At 50.1% G+C, this 22,005-nt stretch overlaps 4 protein-coding genes across 4 annotated transcripts; 1 reads left to right on the top strand and 3 right to left on the bottom strand.

The window, feature by feature from the left end:
• Positions 1–449: 449 nt before the first annotated feature.
• N7539_005587 (uncharacterized protein) lies at positions 450–4,486 on the top strand (the record flags this gene model as incomplete). The annotated part of the gene is made up of 8 exons (XM_056935189.1): positions 450–529; positions 592–1,968; positions 2,035–2,265; positions 2,335–2,503; positions 2,639–3,268; positions 3,351–3,847; positions 3,905–4,008; positions 4,071–4,486. 8 exons carry the CDS (start codon positions 450–452, stop codon positions 4,484–4,486), a joined length of 3,504 nt encoding a protein of 1,167 aa, XP_056790383.1.
• A 3,970-nt stretch (positions 4,487–8,456) lies between these two features.
• On the bottom strand, positions 8,457–11,620 carry N7539_005586 (Histidine protein kinase NIK1; the record flags this gene model as incomplete). The annotated part of the gene is made up of 2 exons (XM_056935188.1): positions 8,457–9,960; positions 10,041–11,620. The coding sequence occupies 2 exons, from the start codon at positions 11,618–11,620 to the stop codon at positions 8,457–8,459; spliced, it is 3,084 nt and encodes a 1,027-aa protein (XP_056790382.1).
• Positions 11,621–14,383: 2,763 nt separating this feature from the next.
• On the bottom strand, positions 14,384–16,374 carry hsp60 (chaperone ATPase HSP60; the record flags this gene model as incomplete). Its single annotated transcript, XM_056935187.1, has 3 exons — positions 14,384–15,900; positions 16,004–16,145; positions 16,267–16,374. 3 exons carry the CDS (start codon positions 16,372–16,374, stop codon positions 14,384–14,386), a joined length of 1,767 nt encoding a protein of 588 aa, XP_056790381.1.
• A 1,777-nt stretch (positions 16,375–18,151) lies between these two features.
• Positions 18,152–19,470, bottom strand: N7539_005584 (uncharacterized protein; the record flags this gene model as incomplete). The annotated part of the gene is made up of 2 exons (XM_056935186.1): positions 18,152–19,284; positions 19,383–19,470. The coding sequence occupies 2 exons, from the start codon at positions 19,468–19,470 to the stop codon at positions 18,152–18,154; spliced, it is 1,221 nt and encodes a 406-aa protein (XP_056790380.1).
• Positions 19,471–22,005: the final 2,535 nt, after the last annotated feature.

Here is a 22,005-nt window from a genome sequence, read left to right as displayed (position 1 = left end):
GAGACAATGTTGCATTCATAATCTTGTATCCTGAACTTTTGTGACATTCACCGTGCAATTTATCCGGACTAAAGTTTACCGTGAAATCGCGCCTTCACTAGTTGTATATACAATATCTCAATCAAGAAACACATGACAAGTGCATCTTGCCTGACCTTTATTACCGTCAGAACTCCATCACGGATGTCTTTGGCCCCCATTAATCAATGACGCAGGATCCCGAGGCCACTTCGTGCTTGGACCTTCGCTATCCCGAACTCGTTGCTAAAACGAGGCTTAGCGGCCTGCACGCCCGGGCACGGGGCAGATGATCACGGCTTGAGGCTGACATGACTCCGCCCGTCATCTGTTAGATTTAAGATGGCATGTCCGTCTGACTGCAGGTGGTAATTATTCTCTCAGGGACGATCGGCAGAGATGGTCCATTTTGTGATTTCGTCCCGTCCAGTATGTCGCATTCTGTGTCGACCAGAATTATTCAGCCAGCGGGCTTTGAGTGCCTCAAACCAGTAGATCAAACGAACGTTGAGTCCGTGCATTTGGCTTTCCGATCTGTACAAAAACGCAAACTGACCTTTTCATCACCATCAGCATCGTCGCCGTCCCAATTATCGGAGCTCATCCTCGTGATTGTTGGACTCCCCGAGGGGCCCAGTTGCCATGGCTAGAATCCGAATTGCTGAAACAAATACCGCGCGCTCGCGTACTACTGTACAGCCACGGACAGGCTTATGAACGAGACAGTATCGAGGCTCTTGGCGAGCGATTATTGAATCTGCTGATGCATGAACGTCGTCACGAATGTCCTCAGCGACCAATATTCTTCCTGTGCCATAGCACGGGTGGCTTGGTAGTCAAGGCCTGTCTTGCTCTAGCATCGCGACACGAGCCAACCTTGGCGATTCAGACGAGCTGTCATGGAATTGCATTCTTCGCCACTCCTCACCAGGGCTCGACATATCTATCAACCAGTGAATATCAGAAAAGCATTCGTCAGTTATTGCGGCTGGAGCAGGAGATGCCCCATTCACTTCGAGGTCAGCTCCGCCCACGAGATGAACGGCTGTGGCATCTTTCCAACCAGTTCAAAGCTCTTTCCGCGGACATGAAAGTCTGGTCATTTCTCGAGACGGTGGACTCCACGATGCAAGTGCAAGATTTATACTCAAACAATTTCATCGAGTTCCATGCCCCCATTACCTCCATCAGATCTGGACTTCTCAGTATTGAGCATGAGACTGAGATTCCGGTGGGAACCGACCATGCGGGAATCTCATGCTTCCAGGACCAGGAGAAGACGCTAGAAGCCTTCTTGAACGATCTCAAAGTCTCGGTTGAAACTGCAATTGAATTGTCCACCCGATTTGATTACTCGCTGCACGTTGAGGACGAGGTGCGGGTCCAGGTAAATGGGTTCTTCGAGGACGTAGCTCTGGGTGTCAGCGAGGAAAGTCCGCTCAGGATGTGGACTGCACAGGTCTCATTCAAGGATTATCTTGCCCTGGGTCCCTCGGCCTGTTTGAAGGAGCGTCTGGAGCGGTTTCGTCCTGATACAATGGACGATTCATCGCTCAGTAGTTTCGATAGTCGAGCTATTCCTCGCGAGGTGTTTCAGGCCCATCCGGACACCCCTCTTGACGAGAGTTCAATCGATGAGAAGCACAGCGAGTCTCGTCAAGATGACCATGAAGGTCATAGAGCACAAAATTATGGGACACGCTCGTTCAGACCCTCGTTAGTACACAGTCAAAGTGATGAGAGTAGTCTTAACCCTGGATTTCACTCTCCAACCATCCACATTACCAAGGCTTCGACAGATGGAATCCTTGATATTCAGTCTACCGAGAGCTCTCTTGCATCGATGGTACGACAAGGCAAGAGGACGTTTCTCGCTAGAACCAAGCGCACAAATCCAACGCGTCAACTATCCGGAGAAAGCATACAGCTGACAAGTTCTCGACCCGTTTCGTATGCTCAAATCCTTGTAACCTACTCAGCATACGATAAGCCTTCTGATTGATTCATCTTGAACAGGGCATCGGAATCACCTTCAAGAGAAGCGGAGTTTCTGAAGATTCCATCATCAACGCGAGATCGGATCAATCTTGATGCTGACGGGGCAGATCTCCCTCGGTCACTGCCGCGATTCGATCGACCTGACCCTGGTACTGAGAAGCTCTTGTGGATCCACGTTCCCTATACCAACGCTGGATGGGTCTCTCAGGTGATTCGTCGGGCGTGTGAGGACCGGAAGGATCCAGCATTGTGAGAAATCATCAGAATCAATTATGGATTTTCAAGAATTGCTAACCGTCAAGGTGACTGGCGCACTAGTCTCCGCAGGTTTATCAATGACAAGAACTGGTATTTAAACCTCAATCGAGCTCGACACAATGAGCCTCACGCTCGATTTGTTCGGCCAACGTGCATTCATTCCCGCCAGAAGGACGTCTCAGATGGTGCCAGGGAGAAAGATGCGGAAGATCCCCAGCTCGCTCTATACGTAAGTATCTCTTCACTGGGGCCGACTGCGCTAGATATTAGTGAAGCGTTGAAGACTAACCCTAGTGGCAGGTACCATATGTAAGACCGGCAAGTGATGTGCGCCATCGTGCCCCATGGCTGATATCTTCTTTAGCTCCACTGGGACACCTATCGAAACCTGATTCAGCGACGTAAAGTGGTCGAAGACCGGCTGCATCAAGGCCGATCCAGGCCAGTGCCATTTCGCATTGAGAAGTCCAGTCTCGAATCCAAACTCATCTGGCAGTATCTGGGGTGCGAACCTCCAATACACTTCCGGCGCACCCTGGACCAGTTCGGGTATCCCAATCTGCGGTCCACAGTGGCTCGGGACGATGACCAAATGCTGTGGAAAAGGACACGGAAGCCTGCTCAGATCGACGAACAACTTCGTGGCTACTTGGACGCCAATAGCGATGATCCCGAAGACGAGGGACCCAGTGAGTTCATGGACGGTAATGTGTTGATGGTTGATCAGCTCTGGCTCTGGATCGTCGACAGAAAAACCATCATTACATTCTTTCCAAACCAAGAGGCAACAACCTCAGAAGGTAAGCTATTGGAGCAGACCAACTTGCACAGTAGTATCTACAATGAGTTGAATGGTGACTTGGCTCGTCGGTTCGAGACCGCGGGTGACCTGGCCGCCTTGATCATGTTGCACGCCACAACTGTTCTCTTAGACCGGACCTTGCACCGAGACTTGCAAGTCCTGCGAATATTTGAAGAGTCAATCAGTATCCTCGTAAGTAGCCCCGATTATGTTGATGTGCCAACCGGGCCACGATTCGCAAGACCTACTGGGAAATGTCACTCACTTTCTTCAGACCGAATCTGTGACCAAATCGTTCAAACGCTTTCGCAATCAGGGTTTTGTGAAGGGGCCTGCCGACCTTGGTCGTAAGTCTCAAGGAAAGCATGACACAGCTGCGGAACGCGATGCAAAAGATCGCCAGACGGCTCGCCGGAACCGAGACGACCTGTCCGTGCTTCTCGAATTGCGGGACATTGAAGATGAATTGTCAACCATCCTAAAACTCCTGGATCAACAAGACACAGTCTTGAAAAGCATGTTCAAGTACTTTGACCAAGGTGGCTGCGGTATGGCATTCCTTGACAGTGCGCAGTTGCGAATCAACGAGTACCGGGTGCAAATCGGTGAAATGAAAGAGAATAGCCATCTGGCTCAGAAGGCGGTAGAGACCTTGCTTGACCTGAAGCAAAAGCAAGCCAATGTAGATGAAGCCAAGATGGCTCGGTGGCAAGCGGAAGAAACTCAAAACCAATCCCGGTCCCTGATGGTCTTTACCATTTTCACCGTCATGTCAGTCTGGGTCGTCGTGCTGTCGTTACTGGAGAGACGCATACTGACCATTTCTAGTTTTCTTCCTCTCTCGTTCTTCACATCTCTATTTGGCATCAATGCCCGTGAGTGGAGCGGCACACCGGAGAACCTGTCACTGTCTGAGATGTTCGAGATTGGTGGTATGTCTCTGTCTCCTCTGGGGGTTCAATCACAAACGCACACACTGACCACGCATCATCAGCGCCGGCCTCATTCGCCATCATTGCCATCGCCCTCCTCCTTGCGTTCAGCGAGCGTCTCCGGCAGGTGGTGACCAAGTCCAGTAAGATCGGCCAGGGAGCCTTCGAAGAATTCGTCTCTGGTCCCATCAAGCTGTTTCTTCATTGGGAGTCATTGAAGAAGAGCATCCCAACTGTGCGTCCTGCAGAGGACTCCAACATGCGAAAACGCTTCGATCAGTATCTTGGATATGACAATCAGCGGATGCAGTTTGATGAAGACTTTTGGCAACGTCGACAGGTTGATCGCTCACCGCTCGAGGAGTTGGAGCGGCGGCAGAGGAAGCGGGCCAAGTCCATGTCCGTTGCGAATGGATGGGGAGCAGACTTCTCGGATAAGCTGCGAAGAGTCAGCGCGGGTGTATCGAGCAGTGTGTGACTGGGGGATTTATTACGACTGTCATCGGCAAAGCATGGTTGGAGATGTGTTGGGAATGATCCAGCGCTCTTGAGTTGCAGACCTTTATAGTGAGTGCTTCCTTAGAAGCACCTGTGCCGTGATATGTCCATTGATGAATTTTGGCGCTCTGTTATGACTGCAATGACTATGAAATGCGATATCTCTTCTTTCTTCAAAACCGTACTGAAAGCTTTCAAGTTTTCATTTGTTGTGCAAGGTTTGTGAATCCAAATAAGAAGGAGTGGACGGGAATAGGAACCGCTCTGTCTATTTCTCTCTACATCGGGATTGTGACATAAAGACAGGATATTGTTCATTTGTAATCTCACCGCAAAGCTCCAAGTCAAAAGGCTACATCTAACAAAACAATAAGATTATCATACCCTAGGGGGATCAGGGAAGGAGATATCAAACATAAAATGGAAGCATAACGCAATAAGTAAGGAGAGAAAATCTGGTTCATCAGAAACGCCGGTGATCTCCAAGGCCATCAGCATCACATCAAGATCCTGCGAGGGATATGAGCGTTGCGATGACTCTCCTGGTTGGCTTTTTCATCATGGAACACAGAAGAGAAAGGGTGAAGGAAAGCCAAACCCAGAGCTGGTGTTGCTCGGGTGCGAGAAGAGAAGAGAAAAGAAAAGAAGCCCCCGGGGATGCCCACGTATGACTAGCTAAGGTGTCCCTAGTATAGGTGATGGGAGCTTACATGGTTCGCATGCTCTGGGGGCCTTCTGACTTGTTGGTACTCTCACTTCGTGCCCGTAGCTCCGAAGGTTCCCTGTCAGTCGGAAGTCCAAAGCACGCAGAGATCCATGATGGCCAGGACAGTACAGTATACACGGCGGACGGCGGACGTGGGACGGGGGATGGTGGTCGTATGTCGGGGTATCGGGGTATCTCTCCGTTAATGAGGTATGTCGTGACACCTCTCCGTTGGCAAGGTGCGTGGGTGAGAGAGATTGAAAAGAAAGAAGGTTGGAGGAGGGGGGGAGATCGGGGGTTTTATAGTCGTGGGAAGGCAAAATGTTTGCTTGCCCGATTGGGAAGTTGTGCTTGGACGTGCGACGCTGAATCATCTCATCTTTGCCAGATTGGAAGCCGGACTTCAAAACAAACAATCACGTATTGCCGGAATTTTCAGGTACATGTTTCGGTTTACATCACGGCAGCTTCGTGCAAGGACGTGTGCACATGCAAGAGCCTCTGACCAGATCTCTTCAGTATCATCTACATGTCAGTTCATCTACATTTCAGTTCATCTACATGTCAGTTCATCTACATGTCAGTTCATCTACATGTCAGTCTCAACGGAATCTTCACTCATCCTGGACTCACTTGATCCCTCAGTTTCCATGAGCTTTTCTCACCTTGAGCAGACATATCAGAGCTTCATGGATAGCTGCGAATAAAGTCTTATTTCAAGTGCTCACGCATAAAGACGACCAAAATGAGACAAGAGTATTTGTTGATCTCGAAGACACGAAACGCAAAGGCTCCTGCATGGTTTCGATCACTTCTTTTCAGATGTTCCGAACAATGCTAATTCAGAGTAATTCTACATAGACTGAGGACTTCTTTCTTCTTAATCTACATGTCTCCATTCACTTCCCAAACCTGCTCGAAACCAGAAAACCTCGACACAGTGGATGATCAAACCGTCTGTATTCAGTACGCAGACTTTCTTACGACATCACAGGAAGCACAGATGTCCGGACCACCTCACCTTCAATATTGGAGATGAAATCTCGAGCCCATATGATGTGCTTCCTAGAGCGAAGTGTGTGTGCTCCCATACTGCAAGATCCTTCGCGCAGCCATCCAACGACAAGGCGGGTAACGAATCTTAGAGACATACATGTCTCCGAGTACAGCACAATTAGAAACTCTATTCCTGCACAGTCGAGAATCTGCCTAAAATGAATTGAGCATGTCTAGGCTTTGCTGCCTTTGCATCCGTTACAACGCCTATGTGGTCACATCTCAAGGGTCTCTTGTACCCCGCTGGCCACCTCTGGTAGTTCTCAGCTCTGGGCAGTTGCTACACATCCATTGTCAGGGGCACCTCCATCATTTCATATTCTTTTTAAAAAGGAGGTGAGAAGCTCAACAGTTTGAAGAGATAGGCACTGAAGCATTCATTCATGAAGAGGCTGCGAAACATCTTCAGCTCGTCCTTGTGGCGGTGTCGTCGATGATCAACCTATCATATGGGTAAGTTAACTGACTTTGGTCTCTGTAGTCGTTTTCCCACGCTGATCGTGTGATAGCTTAATGAGTATCCAGAAAAATCTGAAAGCCAAGTCCAAATCATGGGCCATTTGAGGCGAAGCAATTTGCATCAGCCGAGAGACCGTCGGAGCTTGACTCTGAGAAACGTGACCGACAGTGAGGCGTCGCGCATGATGGATGCAATCTCACAACAGCACCGTCTTAACGAGCTTCTACCTACAGATAAGACGACAATCTGCCCATGAGACTCACAACGTTGACCCGCGCCCTCATGGTCGATGGATTTGTCGAATTTGCTGCCGTGGTATTCCCGGACTATTCAGGTTTCTGTATCGGCAATCTCAGTGCCCCTTACCTCTCACAACTTCAGTCATGGTTCGTCATCCACGAGTGACATGCTTTTTATCATTTCTCTCGAGACCTGAGAATGTGTTGGTAGGTAAGTCCAACCCTCCGACAGTACCGCCACCTCTGCTTCCTACATGTGTAGGAACCACATATTTAGAGATTCTCCAGACGCTGGTCGGTTCGATCTCAAAACAGACTTCCAGTATGCACGTTCTCGATCCTGTCCTTTCCTCTGACTCGCACTTGCTCGTATCAATTTGCTGATATTGCGGGCAGCCACTGTGTAGTTCATAAGTGTCGAGCAGGTCGCCGTTGTTTCCCACTGCTGTCCCTGCGGAGTGAATGTGAACTAAACAAATAGCCCAACGACTTGACTACATAGTTTGCTTCCTCCTAATGTGCAAATGCTGCCTATTGCTGGCTACCGCTTTCTCTATTAAAAACTTACGTGGAGCACTCCCTCGGAGCTTCTCGTAGTACCAAGCTTACCAGGTGCCCACGTCACGATTAGCTCTTGTTTGCGTCCCGTGTCTCGGAGTCCGTCACGGCTGCTGCTCGAAACACATCCAAAATGAGAAGCTCTTAATTCGCAAAATTTGCAGGATAGACTTTACACAGTTTCGTATGGCTGCCGCTGAGTAACAACGTGACATTGCAGAATACGGTACTCTGTATTGCTATTTCCAGGTTGTTCCGGTCCAAACCCGAGCTGTTCCTAAGGTTGACTACCGAAAGGTGTGTGGCGCAACGCACACGGCAGGCCCGAACGAGCATAGTCCAGGACTAACGATATCCTCCGTTTTCCCGTCTCCTGATCAGTCATATGTATATTGCTGGTGGCGGCATCCTCACTGCCTCAAGAGTCACGTAAACGAATTGCTTCCGACTGAGACTTCCACCCGACAGGCTCGCATCGGAGTGAGAAAGGAGTGTAGATCGTAAGAGGTAAGTGACCTGCTTGCTAGAAGCTAGAATGAAACCATGTATGTAGGCGGAATATTCGAAGAATCACCCTTCGCAAGAGCTGTGTTGGCTGAATAAATTCGCGTAGATTCGGCGACTTCTGAGGCAAAAAAGGTGTGACGAAGGCCGAAGGAGAGAAGGGCGCAGGCTTGCGCTTTCAGACCCAGAGGACCACGTTTTCAGGTCAACTGCGATCCAAGATTATGCGGATGGTGAAATATCAAAGAATTTCGCGCCTAGGGCTGAAATCTTAATGAATATTTTCGAAAGATGATGGTCTCCTTGAATTCAAGGTGCTTGCTCTCCAAGCCTACCCACGACGGCTTGCGGGTACTGTGTGTGGGGAAGTTCAAGACTTCCCAGACTGAAAGCGTTGGGCGGTCGCATCCTCATGATAAGTCGTATGTCAAGCTTCTACAGCCGAGACAAGATTCATCGAGGCGCATTTCAAAATCGTCTGCATCATCATGTTGGAGTTCAGCGGTTTCGAAAGATAGTCGTCCATGCCAGCTTGGATACACTTGTCGCGGTCACCAAGCATAGCATGCGCAGTGAGTGCCACGATGGGTGTGCGAGGAAGACAGTTGAACTTCTCATGTTGTCGAATCTTGACAGTTGCTTCGAAGCCGCCCATGACCGGCATGGAGACGTCCATGAGAATGACATCGTAGCGGTGCTGCTGTGCTTCTTTGACGGCTTGAAGCCCATTTTCGACCACGGTGACGTTGTGGTTGCACTTTTGCAAGATGCGAACGGCCACTTTCTGATTCACGTCGTTGTCTTCGGCGAGGAGGATGGCAAGCGATCGCGAAATACCCTCGGAGATGCGGTTTCTGCGATTTCCAAGAGCAGGGAGAATACCACTCCAAAAGTCAATCGGACGGGTACCAGCTTTCGTCGTAGCGTAGGAGGATATACCCAGTTCACCTGCAGACTTCAAAAGCAGGGTGACGCTGGGGGCCGCAATCACCAAAGGATTGAGCGAAAGAGTCGAGTCGGCTCGGAGTTTCGCAGCCGCCTCGATGCTGGGCACTAGCATAGCATCAAAGGATCCACCCAGGTCGTTCCGACGTTGCGTAGACACAAGCTCGTTCTCATGCACGACGACAGCTTCAAGTCCGAAATCTTTGAGCATCGAGGACACGGGGCAATCTTTCCAATTGCCATTGTCCACGAGCAAGACTCGACGGCCGCGGTAGGGCGCTAGTTGCTCCGCAAATCCTGCGGGCGCCTGTGCCAACTTAGCACGAGACGTGAAGGAGAATTTACTTCCTTCGCCAACACGAGAAGTAACCCAGATTCCTCCTCCCATGAGACAGACCAGACGCTTGGAGATTGCCAGTCCAAGACCAGTCCCGCCGTATTTCCTCGTCATACTGCCATCGGCCTGCTGGAACTTGTCGAAAATCAGGCCGAGCTTGCTTTCTTCGATACCAATGCCGGGGTCTGAAACTGAGAATTCAAACATTGTCTCGTCACTTTCCAAGCAAACGTTGGTCTCGGCACGCTTGATGGTGACGCAAATCTCACCGTGATCGGTGAACTTAATCGCATTACCCACAAGGTTCAGCATGACTTGACGTAGACGGTATGCGTCACCGATGAGGAAATCCGGCACGTTCCCATCGGTTGTATATGACAAAGTCAGAGCCTTTTCGTTGGTTTCCACTGCAAGTGCTTTGAGAACTCCCAGGACGGTGGATCCCAGGCTAAACGGCATTTTCTCAATCATCAAGTGATTAGCCTCGATTTTCGAGATGTCAAGGATATCGTCAATGATGGTCAAGAGCGAGTTGGCGAGATTATGCACCATATCGAGTGTTTCACGGACCGGTGCAGGAAGATCATCAGTGTCGAGTGCCAGACTCGAGAGACCAATAATGCCGTTCATAGGTGTCCGAATCTCGTGGCTAGATCGTTTATTAGCAATCTGACAGGGAACTCTGGGAGAAGGGGGGGGGGGGGGGGGGGGTTCGAAGTCGTAAAATACCTCATATTAGCCAAGAACTCTGACTTGCTTCGATTAGCCAGCTCGGCAGCCTCACGGGCAGCCGTATTGCGTTGGATACTGTCGCGTAAGCTCCAGATCATTTTATTGATCTTTTGCTTCAAATCATCCATCTCGCCGGATGCAGAGACAGTGATCAATTTTGTGAAGTCGCCGCTCATGGCAGCCTCAGTGATCTCTCCAAATGCCCGCACTTGGGAGGTCAGATTGTCGGCCATGATATTGACGTCTTCACTAATCGAGCGCCAGATACCGTACGAGCCTTCCAATTTTGCCTGTCCACCAAGTTTACCCCGAACACCGACGTCGCGAGCCACAATCTTGACCTCTCTTGCGAATTGACTGAGGCCGTCGACCATACGATTGATCGTTTCTTTCAAAGTCAAAATTTCACCTTGCGCGTGAACTTCAATCTTGGTACTTAGGTCTCCCCGAGCAATCGCTTGCGTGACGTTGGAGATCTGTCGTACTTGCTGGGTAAGATTCTGCGCCATAGTGTTCACATTGTCGGTCAAATCGCGCCAACGACCCTCGACATTCTCAACCTGAGCTTGACCTCCTAGGGTGCCATCAGTGCCAACCTCCCTTGCCACACGGCTCACTTCGAAGGCGAATCGATTCAACCGGTCAACCATAGCATTAATAGTCAGCTTCAGATCTAGGATTTCTCCTTTGACATCCGCAGTGACCTTCATAGTCAAGTCGCCGCGAGCCACAGCGGTAGTCACTTTGGCGATCTCGCGGACTTGTTGAGTCAGATTTGACGCCATACAATTGACGTTCTCGGTCAAATTTTTCCATGTCCCCTCCACTCCGTGAACGACTGCTTGGCCGCCCAAGGTTCCGTCGGACCCGACTTCTCTGGCCACGCGACTTACTTCGAAAGCAAATTCTCTAAGCTGATCCACCATACCGTTGATGATATTCTTGAGGAGCAAGATTTCACCCTTGCAGTCTGCTTGCACCTTCCTAGTCAAATCGCCTTTTGCCACGGCAGTAGTCACGGTGGTGATGTCGCGCACTTGGGTAGTCAAATTGTTGGCCATGGCATTCACATTCACCGTCAACTCTTGCCAAATTCCTTGGATTCCTTCGATATTAGCCTGTCCACCAAGCACACCTTCGGTGCCGACCTCACGAGCAACCTTGGACACTTCCTGACTGAAGATTTGCAACTGATCCATCATCGTATTAATGGTCTGCTTGAAAGTTGCAATGTCCGGCGACATTTCGAGGGGATGCAACCGCGCACGCTGCGACAGATCACCATGGGCCACTTGGGTGATAATCTCGCCGATCTCGCGTAACTCTTTCTGGAAGGCCTCATTGATATGGATATGTTTGCGCAATTCGCGCCGGAGGGAAGAGCATTCATGTTCGACTTCAGCAATCTCCGAATGAGACTCCCGACGATGTATAAGCTCTTCGACGATCAGTGAGATAAATTCGCGTGGGACCGAGACCTCGGGACAGTCTTGATGCTGCAGAGCCGCGCGGGCTTGTTGCAAGTCGGAATCGCTCACTAGCGCCGGGCGTGGCAGTTGAACCAAGGCAGCCGCCATTGTGTTCAGGGATTGTCGGGGGTTCTATACGTGTCAAATGCCGCTTATGCTGAATGCCGTGGAGACGACCTGACGACTTGAGTCAAGGTGGGTGATTTCACTACTGGGGAGTCCCCACACTATCAGCGCCTTCAATCTCTCTCGCTGAGGACGATAGCGCTGTCTGGGTTACGCTAATAAGTGATCAAAAGTCAGTGGAACACGCCATTTGACAGGGCACCAAATTCGTAGTCGGATGGATGTCTGGATATCACCAAAGGCTCCAAGGTGGATGTATCTTGGTCTCATGATCTCCTGTAGCCGATCGACCACTCCCGCCCGAATACGTGCTCACCTAGTTGGCCAGATGTGTCCGTCCGTATGGGCAGAGAGCGGACGTAGGGTGCGGCAGCACGATGGTCGAAAGCTTGTAGATGTTTATACATTCCCTAGAAATTGGTGTAGATGCGTTCGCAGGGCCCCCTCAAAGAGACAGGAGATCCTCGGAATAGAGAAGAATCAAGCACGACGGCGAGGCGAAACCATAAAAAACAGACCCAGGCCTGTCAGAAAATTGTGGCGCGGGAGGTAGTCTGACACTTTCAAGTTTTGGGCATCGGGCTACACCCAAACCAGACATGTGGCAATGTGTTGATTGCGACTTTGAACCCAAGGTTCGGGTCCGGGGTCGAGTGTCGGCGGGACTGGGACAAAGTCACCGGTCCAAATGTCTTAGTCTGTTTTATGGGCCACTCTCGGTCCGTGAGCAAGCACAAGAGGAACAGAAACAGAGAGCAGATGATAGCTTCCTCAGGAATTCGATGCAGGGACTGGGTGGCACAGGGTGGTCATTAAGCAAGGTCTGGGTTCACACTGCAGTCGTAGTCCTCGGCTGGGGCATTGTCCTAGACTGGAGTGCCGGGGTCATACTCATTGTGTCAATGATATTGTGTCCCAGAACCCAGCAGCGCAACGCCATAAACCCCCCTCCCAACTTCCAGTTCTCGGCCGCAGTCGTGAGCCAGAGTGCGCCGTAGCGGTGCATCGAGTCTAGACTCGCATCGGCCCGTCCAGAGTCTCCCAGCGGAGTCTAACGAGTCGCGCGGATCAAGGAACCGACCGTCTGCGCCAATGATCTGGTCAGCTGACCGCGTAAAGAGGACACGACCGAGACGGGCCCAAGTTATGTCAGGGAACCGCTTGTCCACGCCGAAAGGGCCAGGCATGCCGGAAAATGCAGGCAAGAATTCAACGGGATGACGAGGCCTTCGATGCGGAATGATCGAGGAGGCTTCGAGGTATTCTGACAGTCGTTCTTCATTGGTTCTTGTGTCTTTCAGTTACCCAGGATCCTGAGGTGGCTGCACATTGAAGTATATTGCTTGTGGGTGAATGATCGGGCGCGGGGCATTTGATGCAGTCATGGGGACGAATCGCGCTAGTATTGATGTCAAGTTGGTATGGGATGCCGTTGAGGATGAAAATCGATGCAACATGTCCTGCACCCCCATCGTAGGTGCATCACATATTGCACAAAGTCAAGGAAAGAAGCAACAACGGGCATATGGTCGATCTTGGTCGATCATCGTTGGCCGCCCGATACTACGGGGAACCACAAGTGCCACCCTGCGAAGGGGCCTATCCCCATTGATCACATGTCTAAGGAGGTACGTACCATGACCCTATCCAGGATCAATTCATGTCCTACGAATAAGGTATCTCCCTTGAGCATTCACTGTCTTATTCCGGATTTAGGACTGCTAGGCTCAATGCCTCGCTGGGTGAAGAGGAGCGAGACGGCAGATTGGCCACCAGACACTGTAGAGTGTAGAACTGTAGACAGCAGACAAGTCTTTCGCAGTACAGATGTACTGATCTGCTTCTCAGTCGCATCTTCACATTCAATAAAGTACGTCAAATCTGAATTGCCATGCATGATCTATGTCCCTCCGTCTCTTCTAATTCTGCTCTTCTATCACAAGGCTCGCTTACCCTCATAATAAAGGCCAAGGGCGGCACTGGTCGTTTCCCGTGCATCGATCATTCCGGGACGATCACAGATTGGACTCGACATTGACTGACTGGTACAAGTGGAACATCCAGGCGGGTGCTAAATCCAATTAGTCACCAGTCATATGCAGGTGTTGTCATGTTGCCCCAAGTCGAGATGGAAAAAGACAACGACCACACCGAGTCAAGGGCGCCGAGAATAGATAGGCCAACCCTGGCGTAGATACCGATCGATTGTTTATGCCATAGGCCGATCAACCGAGTCCGGATTGCTGTCAAGCCTTGTTGGAGAAATTCCCGAGGAACGTGGAGGCGCAGGCGCCTGAGCCCATGAGAGATCGAGTGATATGAGAAGAGTAGATGCTGTCCGGACGTGGACACAATTTTCACCATATGCCAAGAGGATTGCGTCTAGCATCAAAAATGCATTAGAATCACTAATTGAACAGTAAAAAGCTATAATACAGAGTTCTGCGCCGGTAAACCGTTCGTCAAGCCCCCCAAAGAGGAGAGTGGAGAGGAAGGGGGAGGTATAGAAGATTGATGAGAATACATGAAGAAGGAGAGGAAAAGAAGACGAGGGCATAGGTAATAATAGCACAAAATAGGTTCACAAAGAGCATGAGAGTGTGAATCCAAGTTCGCGCGCACGCAATCTCACGACCATGTAAAAGAGATGTGAGGGGGAGATGAGCTTTCATAGATTATCTCATGGAAGCGGATGGATTGAAGTGGGAATCACGAGTAGGAGAGAGTAAAGCACGGTGAGTTCGTTTAGAACATGCCGCCGCCCATGCCGCCCATACCACCCATGCCGCCCATGCCGCCACCGGGAGCAGCGGGGCCCTTCTCTTCGGGAGCCTCAACGATGGCAACCTCGGTGGTACCGAGCAGGGAAGCAACACCGCTGGCATCAACCAGGGCAGTGCGGACGACCTTCAGAGGGTCAACGATACCACTGGCAATCATGTCGGTGTACTCGCCCTTGGAGGAGTCGAATCCGCGGTTGAAGTCCTTGGCGAACTCGTCGGTGAGCTTGCCAACGATGACGCTGCCTTCCAGACCGGCGTTCTCAACAATGGTGCGGGCAGGGCGAGTAATGGCGCTCTTGATGATGCTGACACCAAGCTGCTGGTCGAAGTTGGCAGGCTTGACGTTCTCCAGGCCGTTGGCGGACGCCTTGAGAAGAGCGGTACCACCACCGGGCAGGATACCCTCCTCAACGGCAGCGCGAGTAGCGTTCAGAGCATCAACAACACGGTCCTTCTTCTCACCAACCTCAACCTCGGAGGCACCGCCCACCTTGATAACGGCGACACCGCCAGAAAGCTTGGCCAAACGCTCCTGGAGCTTCTCCTTCTCATACTCGGAGGTAGAGGGGTCAGCCATGACACCACGGATCTGCTCACAGCGCTGGGAGATATTGTCCTTGCTACCCTCGCCGTTCAAGATAATGGTATCCTCCTTGGTGATGGTGATGGCGCCGGTGGAGCCGAGCATGTCGGGGGTGAGCTTCTCGAGCTTGACGTCAAGCTCGTCAGTGAAGACGGTACCATTGGTGAGCACAGCAAGGTCGCCCAGGATGCTCTTGCGGTTGTCACCGAATCCGGGAGCCTTGACGGCAGCGACCTGGAGCTGGCCACGGAGCTTGTTCAAAATACAGACGGCGAGAGCCTCACCCTCGATGTCCTCGGCAATGATGACGAGGGGGCGGCGAAGGGTGGTGGAAGCCTCCAGAGCGGGGAGGATGTCCTGAACGGCAGAGATCTTCTTCTCGGACAGAAGAATCAAGGGCTTCTCAAATTCGACCTTCTGGGATTTGGGGTCGGTGATGAAGTAGGGGGAGGTGAAACCGCGGTCGAAGCGCATACCCTCCGTGACCTCGAGCTCGTCCTCGAGAGTCTTACCCTCCTTGACGGTGATGACACCCTCCTTACCAACACGCTCCATGGCGTTGGAGATGAGCTTGCCAACGTGAGTGTCACCGTTGGCGGAAATGGTCGCAACCTGAGCAATCTCCTCGCCGGTGGTGATGTCGCGCTTGTTGGCCTGGAGGTAGTCAACAACAGCGTCAACGGCAGCCTGGATACCACGGCGGAGATCCATGGGGTTGCAGCCAGCAGCGACGTTCTTCACAGTCTCGGAGAAGATGGCACGGCCGAGAACGGTGGCGGTGGTGGTACCGTCACCAGCGAGCTCGTTGGTCTTGGAGGAAACATCCTGGAGGAGGCGGGCACCGAGGTTCTCGAACTTGTCCTGGAGAGTGATAGCCTTGGCGACAGTGACACCGTCTGAAATCAAGGGGGAAAGAGATGTAACGTTAGCGATTGCACGTGGTGGGGAAGGGGAATTCGCCCAGTGGCCGAAAACGCGTGGCTAAGGAAATCAACATACCCTTGGTGATCTTGGGGGAGCCGTAGGGGGATTCGATCAAGACATTGCGACCCTTGGGACCGAGAGTAGAGGTGACGGCCTTGGCAAGAGTGTCAACACCCTTGAGGATACTGGCACGAGCCTCAACGCCAAACTTGATCTCCTAGTCGGACATTAGCTCCATTCCACACACGTACAGCTCCAGGACTGTACAGACGCGATACTTCTAACAACTGTCGGTGGTCCAGTGCAGTTGTCGGAGGCACCATGTATCGAAGACATACCTTGTGGGCAAATCGCTGCTGCTGAAGGTTCAGAGGAGAGCGGGCGAAGGGAGCACGCTTGGACGCGGCGGAGAGGACCGAAGTCCGGGATGACAGAGCGCGCTGCATAGCTATGGAAACAGAACAAGAGCAAGGGAATGGACGGAGGGTATTATGAAAGATGCTAGATGAAAAAACCCGAGAGCAATTGATGCGGGTCGAGCGAGCAATATAGGTGGGAGGATGAACGGAAGATAAAGGTGAAGGGGAGAAGCTGGGGAAGATGAAGCCTAAGTCTCGAAATTTTTCCAGGCCATTCTTCACTCTTCCCCATCCCCAGACTGCTGGGCGGCAGAAACAGCTAGAACGTCACGTGAGTCCCGGCTTTCCGAGGTGATGGGCCGCTGGAAGCCGATGATACCTTGCTCCGAGGTCGATACGAGCTCCCCTTTTGCCTGGGCTTGGAATCTGTTTGACGCACGAACTACCATAAAGGCATCAAATGAGCTGAAAGCTAGTAGTAAGGCTTTGGAGTCTCTGTTGGAACCTCAGCCGTTGACTCAGAGATGATGATCTTTCTCTTTGATCAAGGACAGGGCAAGTAGCTGCATCGACTGCCCGCAGAGTGGATCCTCACTAAATCGACCGGTAGTCCTGGAGACCACCGTATATCGATGGGCACTTCGAACCTGTGCCAACGAGGTGATCGACGCGAGGGTTTATGCCATGACTCACCTACACCTCAAAATGGGCGCTAACAGTAGTCATCTTTGATAAGTCGCCAAATTCCAGCCACCTGTCTGTCATGCACGTTTTCTTTGATTAAGCTAGCCTGGTGCAGTGCCAAGTGGTGCCTGAGGAATGATTTGTCTTTGGAGCATCTAGGGACAGAGTATATTTCCTATTCATCTACCGTCACACCTAGCTGTTGACGACACTTCAATTTTTTCATTATTTGAAGTTTAAAGAAATGAACCGTCAAAATTTCATGTCTACCTCATAGTTGAAAAAATGCTCATATCTCGAAACCTCAAACCACATACACATATTGGAATCCTCTCCATGAGAACATGAAATTTGTTCTCGATCGTCAAGCCTTAAAGGGAGCTTCAAGAACTTCCAAGTCTTATGCCGTAGATTTTCACAAGGACGTCAAGATAGCTGAATGGATGCTGGCAAAATGAGGTGAAAGTTGGCTTGCTCCCGCCCCTTTTCAGGCAGATTTGATACAGACATGTGCACATCGCACAGTCCTCCTCAGACTAATGCTGAGAGAGTAGATGCACTGCATCACTATCTGTAATTCTATTTCATAGACGAATTCCGCTCAAAATGCGCCAAAATTTCCATAGGGGCACGTGGGAGCAATGGAAGCGGACTTTTTCTCAACCCTACATCATACCTTAGGTGAGCCTGCTCACCAGATCAGCAGCAGGGGGTTCACATCACAAATGAACTTCCAATAAGCTCAATTATTGAAAGACCTCGCAGTTCACCTCAACGCCAAGATATATACCAACTACAATGCAGAGACATTGGGTAGGCGGAATACTCGATGGGGTGTATGCTGATTTATTCATCGTAATGACGAAGAAGAGTGGAACTAATGCCTGAAAGTACGAAATGCATCGATGCAGCGAAAAGAGAGCTGAAACCAATGCAAACCAGCCTTGGATTTCACGACATTCGAATCTGAGAGTCGATAGCCGGTGCACCAATAGGGCACGACGCAAGAAAATTCCAAAAGCCTCTTGAAGGACTGGAATCAGAAATTTGGAACTGAAGTTGCTTGAAATCCAAAGTCACTGCACGTAAACCGCAAAATACCGCAAAATGCCGGGAAATGGCAGAAGATACGCAATAATATAAGAATAAAAAAATGCAGGAAATTAGCCCGCTTCACTACTTATTCCGGCTCCTCGTCCTCCTCGTCCTCCTCGGTCATGCTAGAATTCCGATGCGCAGGTGGCTTCTCGGGATACGGCTCCCACGAGCCCAAAGTGACAGCACCCTGCGGAGATCCGAATGGTGCGCTTGGTGCAGTCCCAGTATTTATTGGTGCACTCGGTCGACCGGAGGCAAAAGCAGGCGCATGAGGAGACCAGGTATACTCGTGCGGAGCCAGCAATCGACCTCCCAAAGCTGGAGTGATACCCGGCCAGGTCCTACCAGCTGGCTGTGATTCGGGAAGGCTTCCGGAAATTTGACCTGATGGTGCTGGACTAAATCCAGTAGGTGGGACGTTGACTATGGCCGGATCATTGCTCATGTAAATAGGATAGCTGGACTCGGTTGCGCTTGAAGTAGGGAGAGTTGGGGTGGGATTGGCGTTTGCTGAGCCTGCTCGATACTTCAGACTACCGCCAAGAGGAAGCTTCGTGATACGTGAAGGGCGCGGGCTTGGAGTGCTCTTTGCGGCCTTAAGCTGGCGCAAGTGATTCGCGCACTGCTCAATGGCCTTTTGGCGCTCAATCTCGCGCTCAGTCTCCACAGCGCTGTCTTCGCCATCATCATCTGAGCTTTCATATTCTTTCTCAGAATCCCCTTGAGACACAAAAAGGGTATCACCACGTTTGGCCTTAGTATTTTTCTGCTTCGGGCGGCTCTTGTTGGACATCTTGACCCCCGAGAAAGACTCGCGTCCGGTTTTCAGCCTCTTAGACTCAATCTGTTCATGCGCCTCATCTTCCTCGTCGGAGACTTCCTCGTCATCTTCAAGGCTCCCATAGTCATCCGAGAGCTCCTCGTCCTCATAAACCTCATAGCTCTCATTTGGGTCAATTGTTTTGTTGTATTTGTCCTTTGGGCCCTTCTTAGTAGCCGGGGTATTCGCAGCGGCTGGAACAGAGCGACGAAGTGGCGGCGGAACACGCTGGCCTGCAGCCTCACGACGAATTCGAAGCTTCGAGAGATGCTGGACGATTGCACCTTCGGTAAACTTGGTTCCCATGATCTCAGCGACTTCTTTCCAGGGAATCTTGACACCGGTCTGGTTGCACGCGGCTTGAATGGTGAGAAGGAGCAGGTTATCAAGGTCCTCTATCAAATTGGTCAGTTAAGCTAGTTGCCAACGTGAAGTACATCATAGTGGTTGATCCCAGGATGTGGAGCTTCAGCATAGATAAGGGGAAACTTACGGTCCCAGCGAACCAGTTGGCGCTTCTCTTTGCGTGGAGGTCGCTTGCCCTGCATGTGATCAGCCTTACCACTTCGAGTGAAAGGCATCTTGATGATTGGTTCTTGGTTGAAAGATATTGGTTGAGAACAAGGCTCAAGTTGATGTTGAGATGTGTTGCTGAGAAAGTCGTCCAAGGGTTGTGAATGGTAGGAAGATGATCGTAAGAATGTGTTGCAAACTGTAAGAGAAAAGTGTTTGAACGAGAGCAAGCGCGATGTGCAGTGATCGATAAGATATCGAGCGTCCTTGCCGAGTGTTTTCGAAAAATAGGCCGAGAGCTGACCTCGTATCGACGTGGATTAATCGGTGGTCGAAAAAAAAGTTGCCAGTTAGGTTCTTCGCCGGAGTACAGACTACAGACTGCGTGCTGCCGACTGTCTTGCACGTCGAAAAGTTGATTAGTAGTCTAAATGTGGCTGCACTGGAAGAAGTAGCAATCTCAGCATAACTCGGAGACTGCTGTGAGTCAGCTGTCGTTAAAGCTGTCGTATTGCTTGTCGTCGTGTCGTCTCACTGCCTGTGCTAATCTTGGCGGTGTTCTCGATTGTATTGGTAAGGTGGTGTCTGTTCGTTTAAAGATGCCGCTATGAATCGATGAGAGTTAAGAGAGAGAAGAGGGTTGAAGTGAGGGAAGATCCTTATTTATATAGCCCCGTATCGTGCTCTTCGCGTAACGGGAATCATCTTATAGAATCACATGGAAAACTAACCTAAATGTTTGTTCATAAGATATTTTTCCGAAATTCTAGGGTATTCTGTGAAGGGAAAATTGTAGGGTCAGGAAAAGTATGTATTAGCAGAGTCATGCAAGATACAATTCGCGTAACGATGACTATAACAACTATACGGAAACTTATATGAATGTTTGCTCACGAAATCGAATCTTCTTCCTAGAAGGAAGACCATGGCGTATTCAACAAAGAAAAACATCTACTCATACATTATTCAAGCTTTAGAAAGCATACCATGATAGCTGTGTAACAAGAAGATTAGTATCACACGAACCTAAAGCTCAATGCTTACTTACAAAATCGTCCTCCGCCGCTATCGAAGCACTGAGGGTAGAGTCACGATAGAGCTTCTATCTTTCTTGTCGTCCTGTTGTCGTGCCGTCGGTGGTGCTTTTGTGGCGCTCCTATGTAGTAGGGTATGTCGGCACATCAAATGTGTAGCTATGATCAGACGAGTGTTATGTGAGAGAAGAGAGTTAAAACAGGGAAAGTTATCCCTTTATATAGTCCCGTACCATAATTCCCGGGTGACATCAATGATAGAATCACACGGAAAGTCATGTGAATGTCTGCCTGTGAAATTGCGTCTATTTTCGTAAAGGCAAATTTCAAGGTATTCCGCCAAATAGGGAAAGCAAAGTAAGAGAAAAACTTTATTGATATAGCCTTCTGCCATAATATTTGTAACAGGGCAAACAATAGAATCACACGGAAAGCTACATGTTTGCTTGGAGAAGTGTATTCCTTCCCAGAAGGGAAATTCCAGGGTATCATGCGAAAAGAGAGAGATGATCTAATAAAGCACGAGAAAGTATGCAATGCTATAGCCTCATGTCATGACCCTTGCGTAACGGCGACACACGGTCACACGAAAAGTCATATGCCATATGTTTGTGCATAAGTGCCCACCAAAAGATTATACAGAAAGACGGTGAAATACGAGTTGATTAGGTGAAAGGAAAGTGAGAGAAGCTACTTGGCCTTGAAGGGGAAGGGGAATCTATGTTCTGACAGTGGCAGAATAGATCAGACCACCGTCATCTCATCCAAACAATGTTTGCGTGCGAGATCATCTCTGTATTCTCAGTCGAAGGTTCTGGTGCTTCCGTCCATCACAGGATACGATAGTTAGATCGCCGATAGAGCTGTTGCCCTTCTTACCGTATTGTGGGAATACTGCTTGCGATGCGCTTCAAGGTGCTCTTCGGGGACCCACGGTCATCTTTGCAGTGCTTTTCACAGTCCTCTTGACCGTACTCTTTGCTATCATCCTAACTTACTGTATCCGCGTCCGCTACATATACGCCTATGAATAGATGAGATGAAAGAGAGAGATGAGGTAGATAAATAAGAAACACTCTCCATATACGTAGCGATATACCCCATTCTTCAAGCCCTAGGAGTATCAGGAAAACGCAGAAAGCCATTTCTTTGCCTACGAAATCGTTTCTACATCTCTGAAGGGAAGTTTTAGGGTATTCCGCTACTTACAGAGTGTTGTAGACAGGTTGTCGTCAGAGCCTTCCTACCTCTGACATATTATTTGGTATCTTGTGTTATCTTGAAAATGATAATCTTTGTGACTTTTCCAATAGTATTCGTTGGGTAGTGTCTGTATTCTGAATATGCAGCTGCAAATTGTTGAGATTCAATAGAGAGACAAGAGATGATGGATGGCAGGGGCGGGAAGATGTCGAGAAATATGTCTGGCTAGACATATGCGTGAAGCTAGTGACCGTGTGGATATTTGTCGAAAGATGCGTGTTACCTTAGTATCGAAGAGACTATGCAGTAGTTTTCTCCAATTGATCACCCGAGTATCCGGAGACTGGAATCCAAGACCAGTTCTCT

Source organism: Penicillium diatomitis (genome assembly GCF_028827545.1).
Source record: "Penicillium diatomitis strain IBT 30728 chromosome Unknown utg000005l_segment0_segment0, whole genome shotgun sequence".
Classification (NCBI taxonomy): Eukaryota; Fungi; Ascomycota; class Eurotiomycetes; order Eurotiales; family Aspergillaceae; genus Penicillium; species Penicillium diatomitis.
Note: the sequence above shows the minus strand (reverse complement) of the source record. Positions and strands in the feature narration are given on the sequence as shown.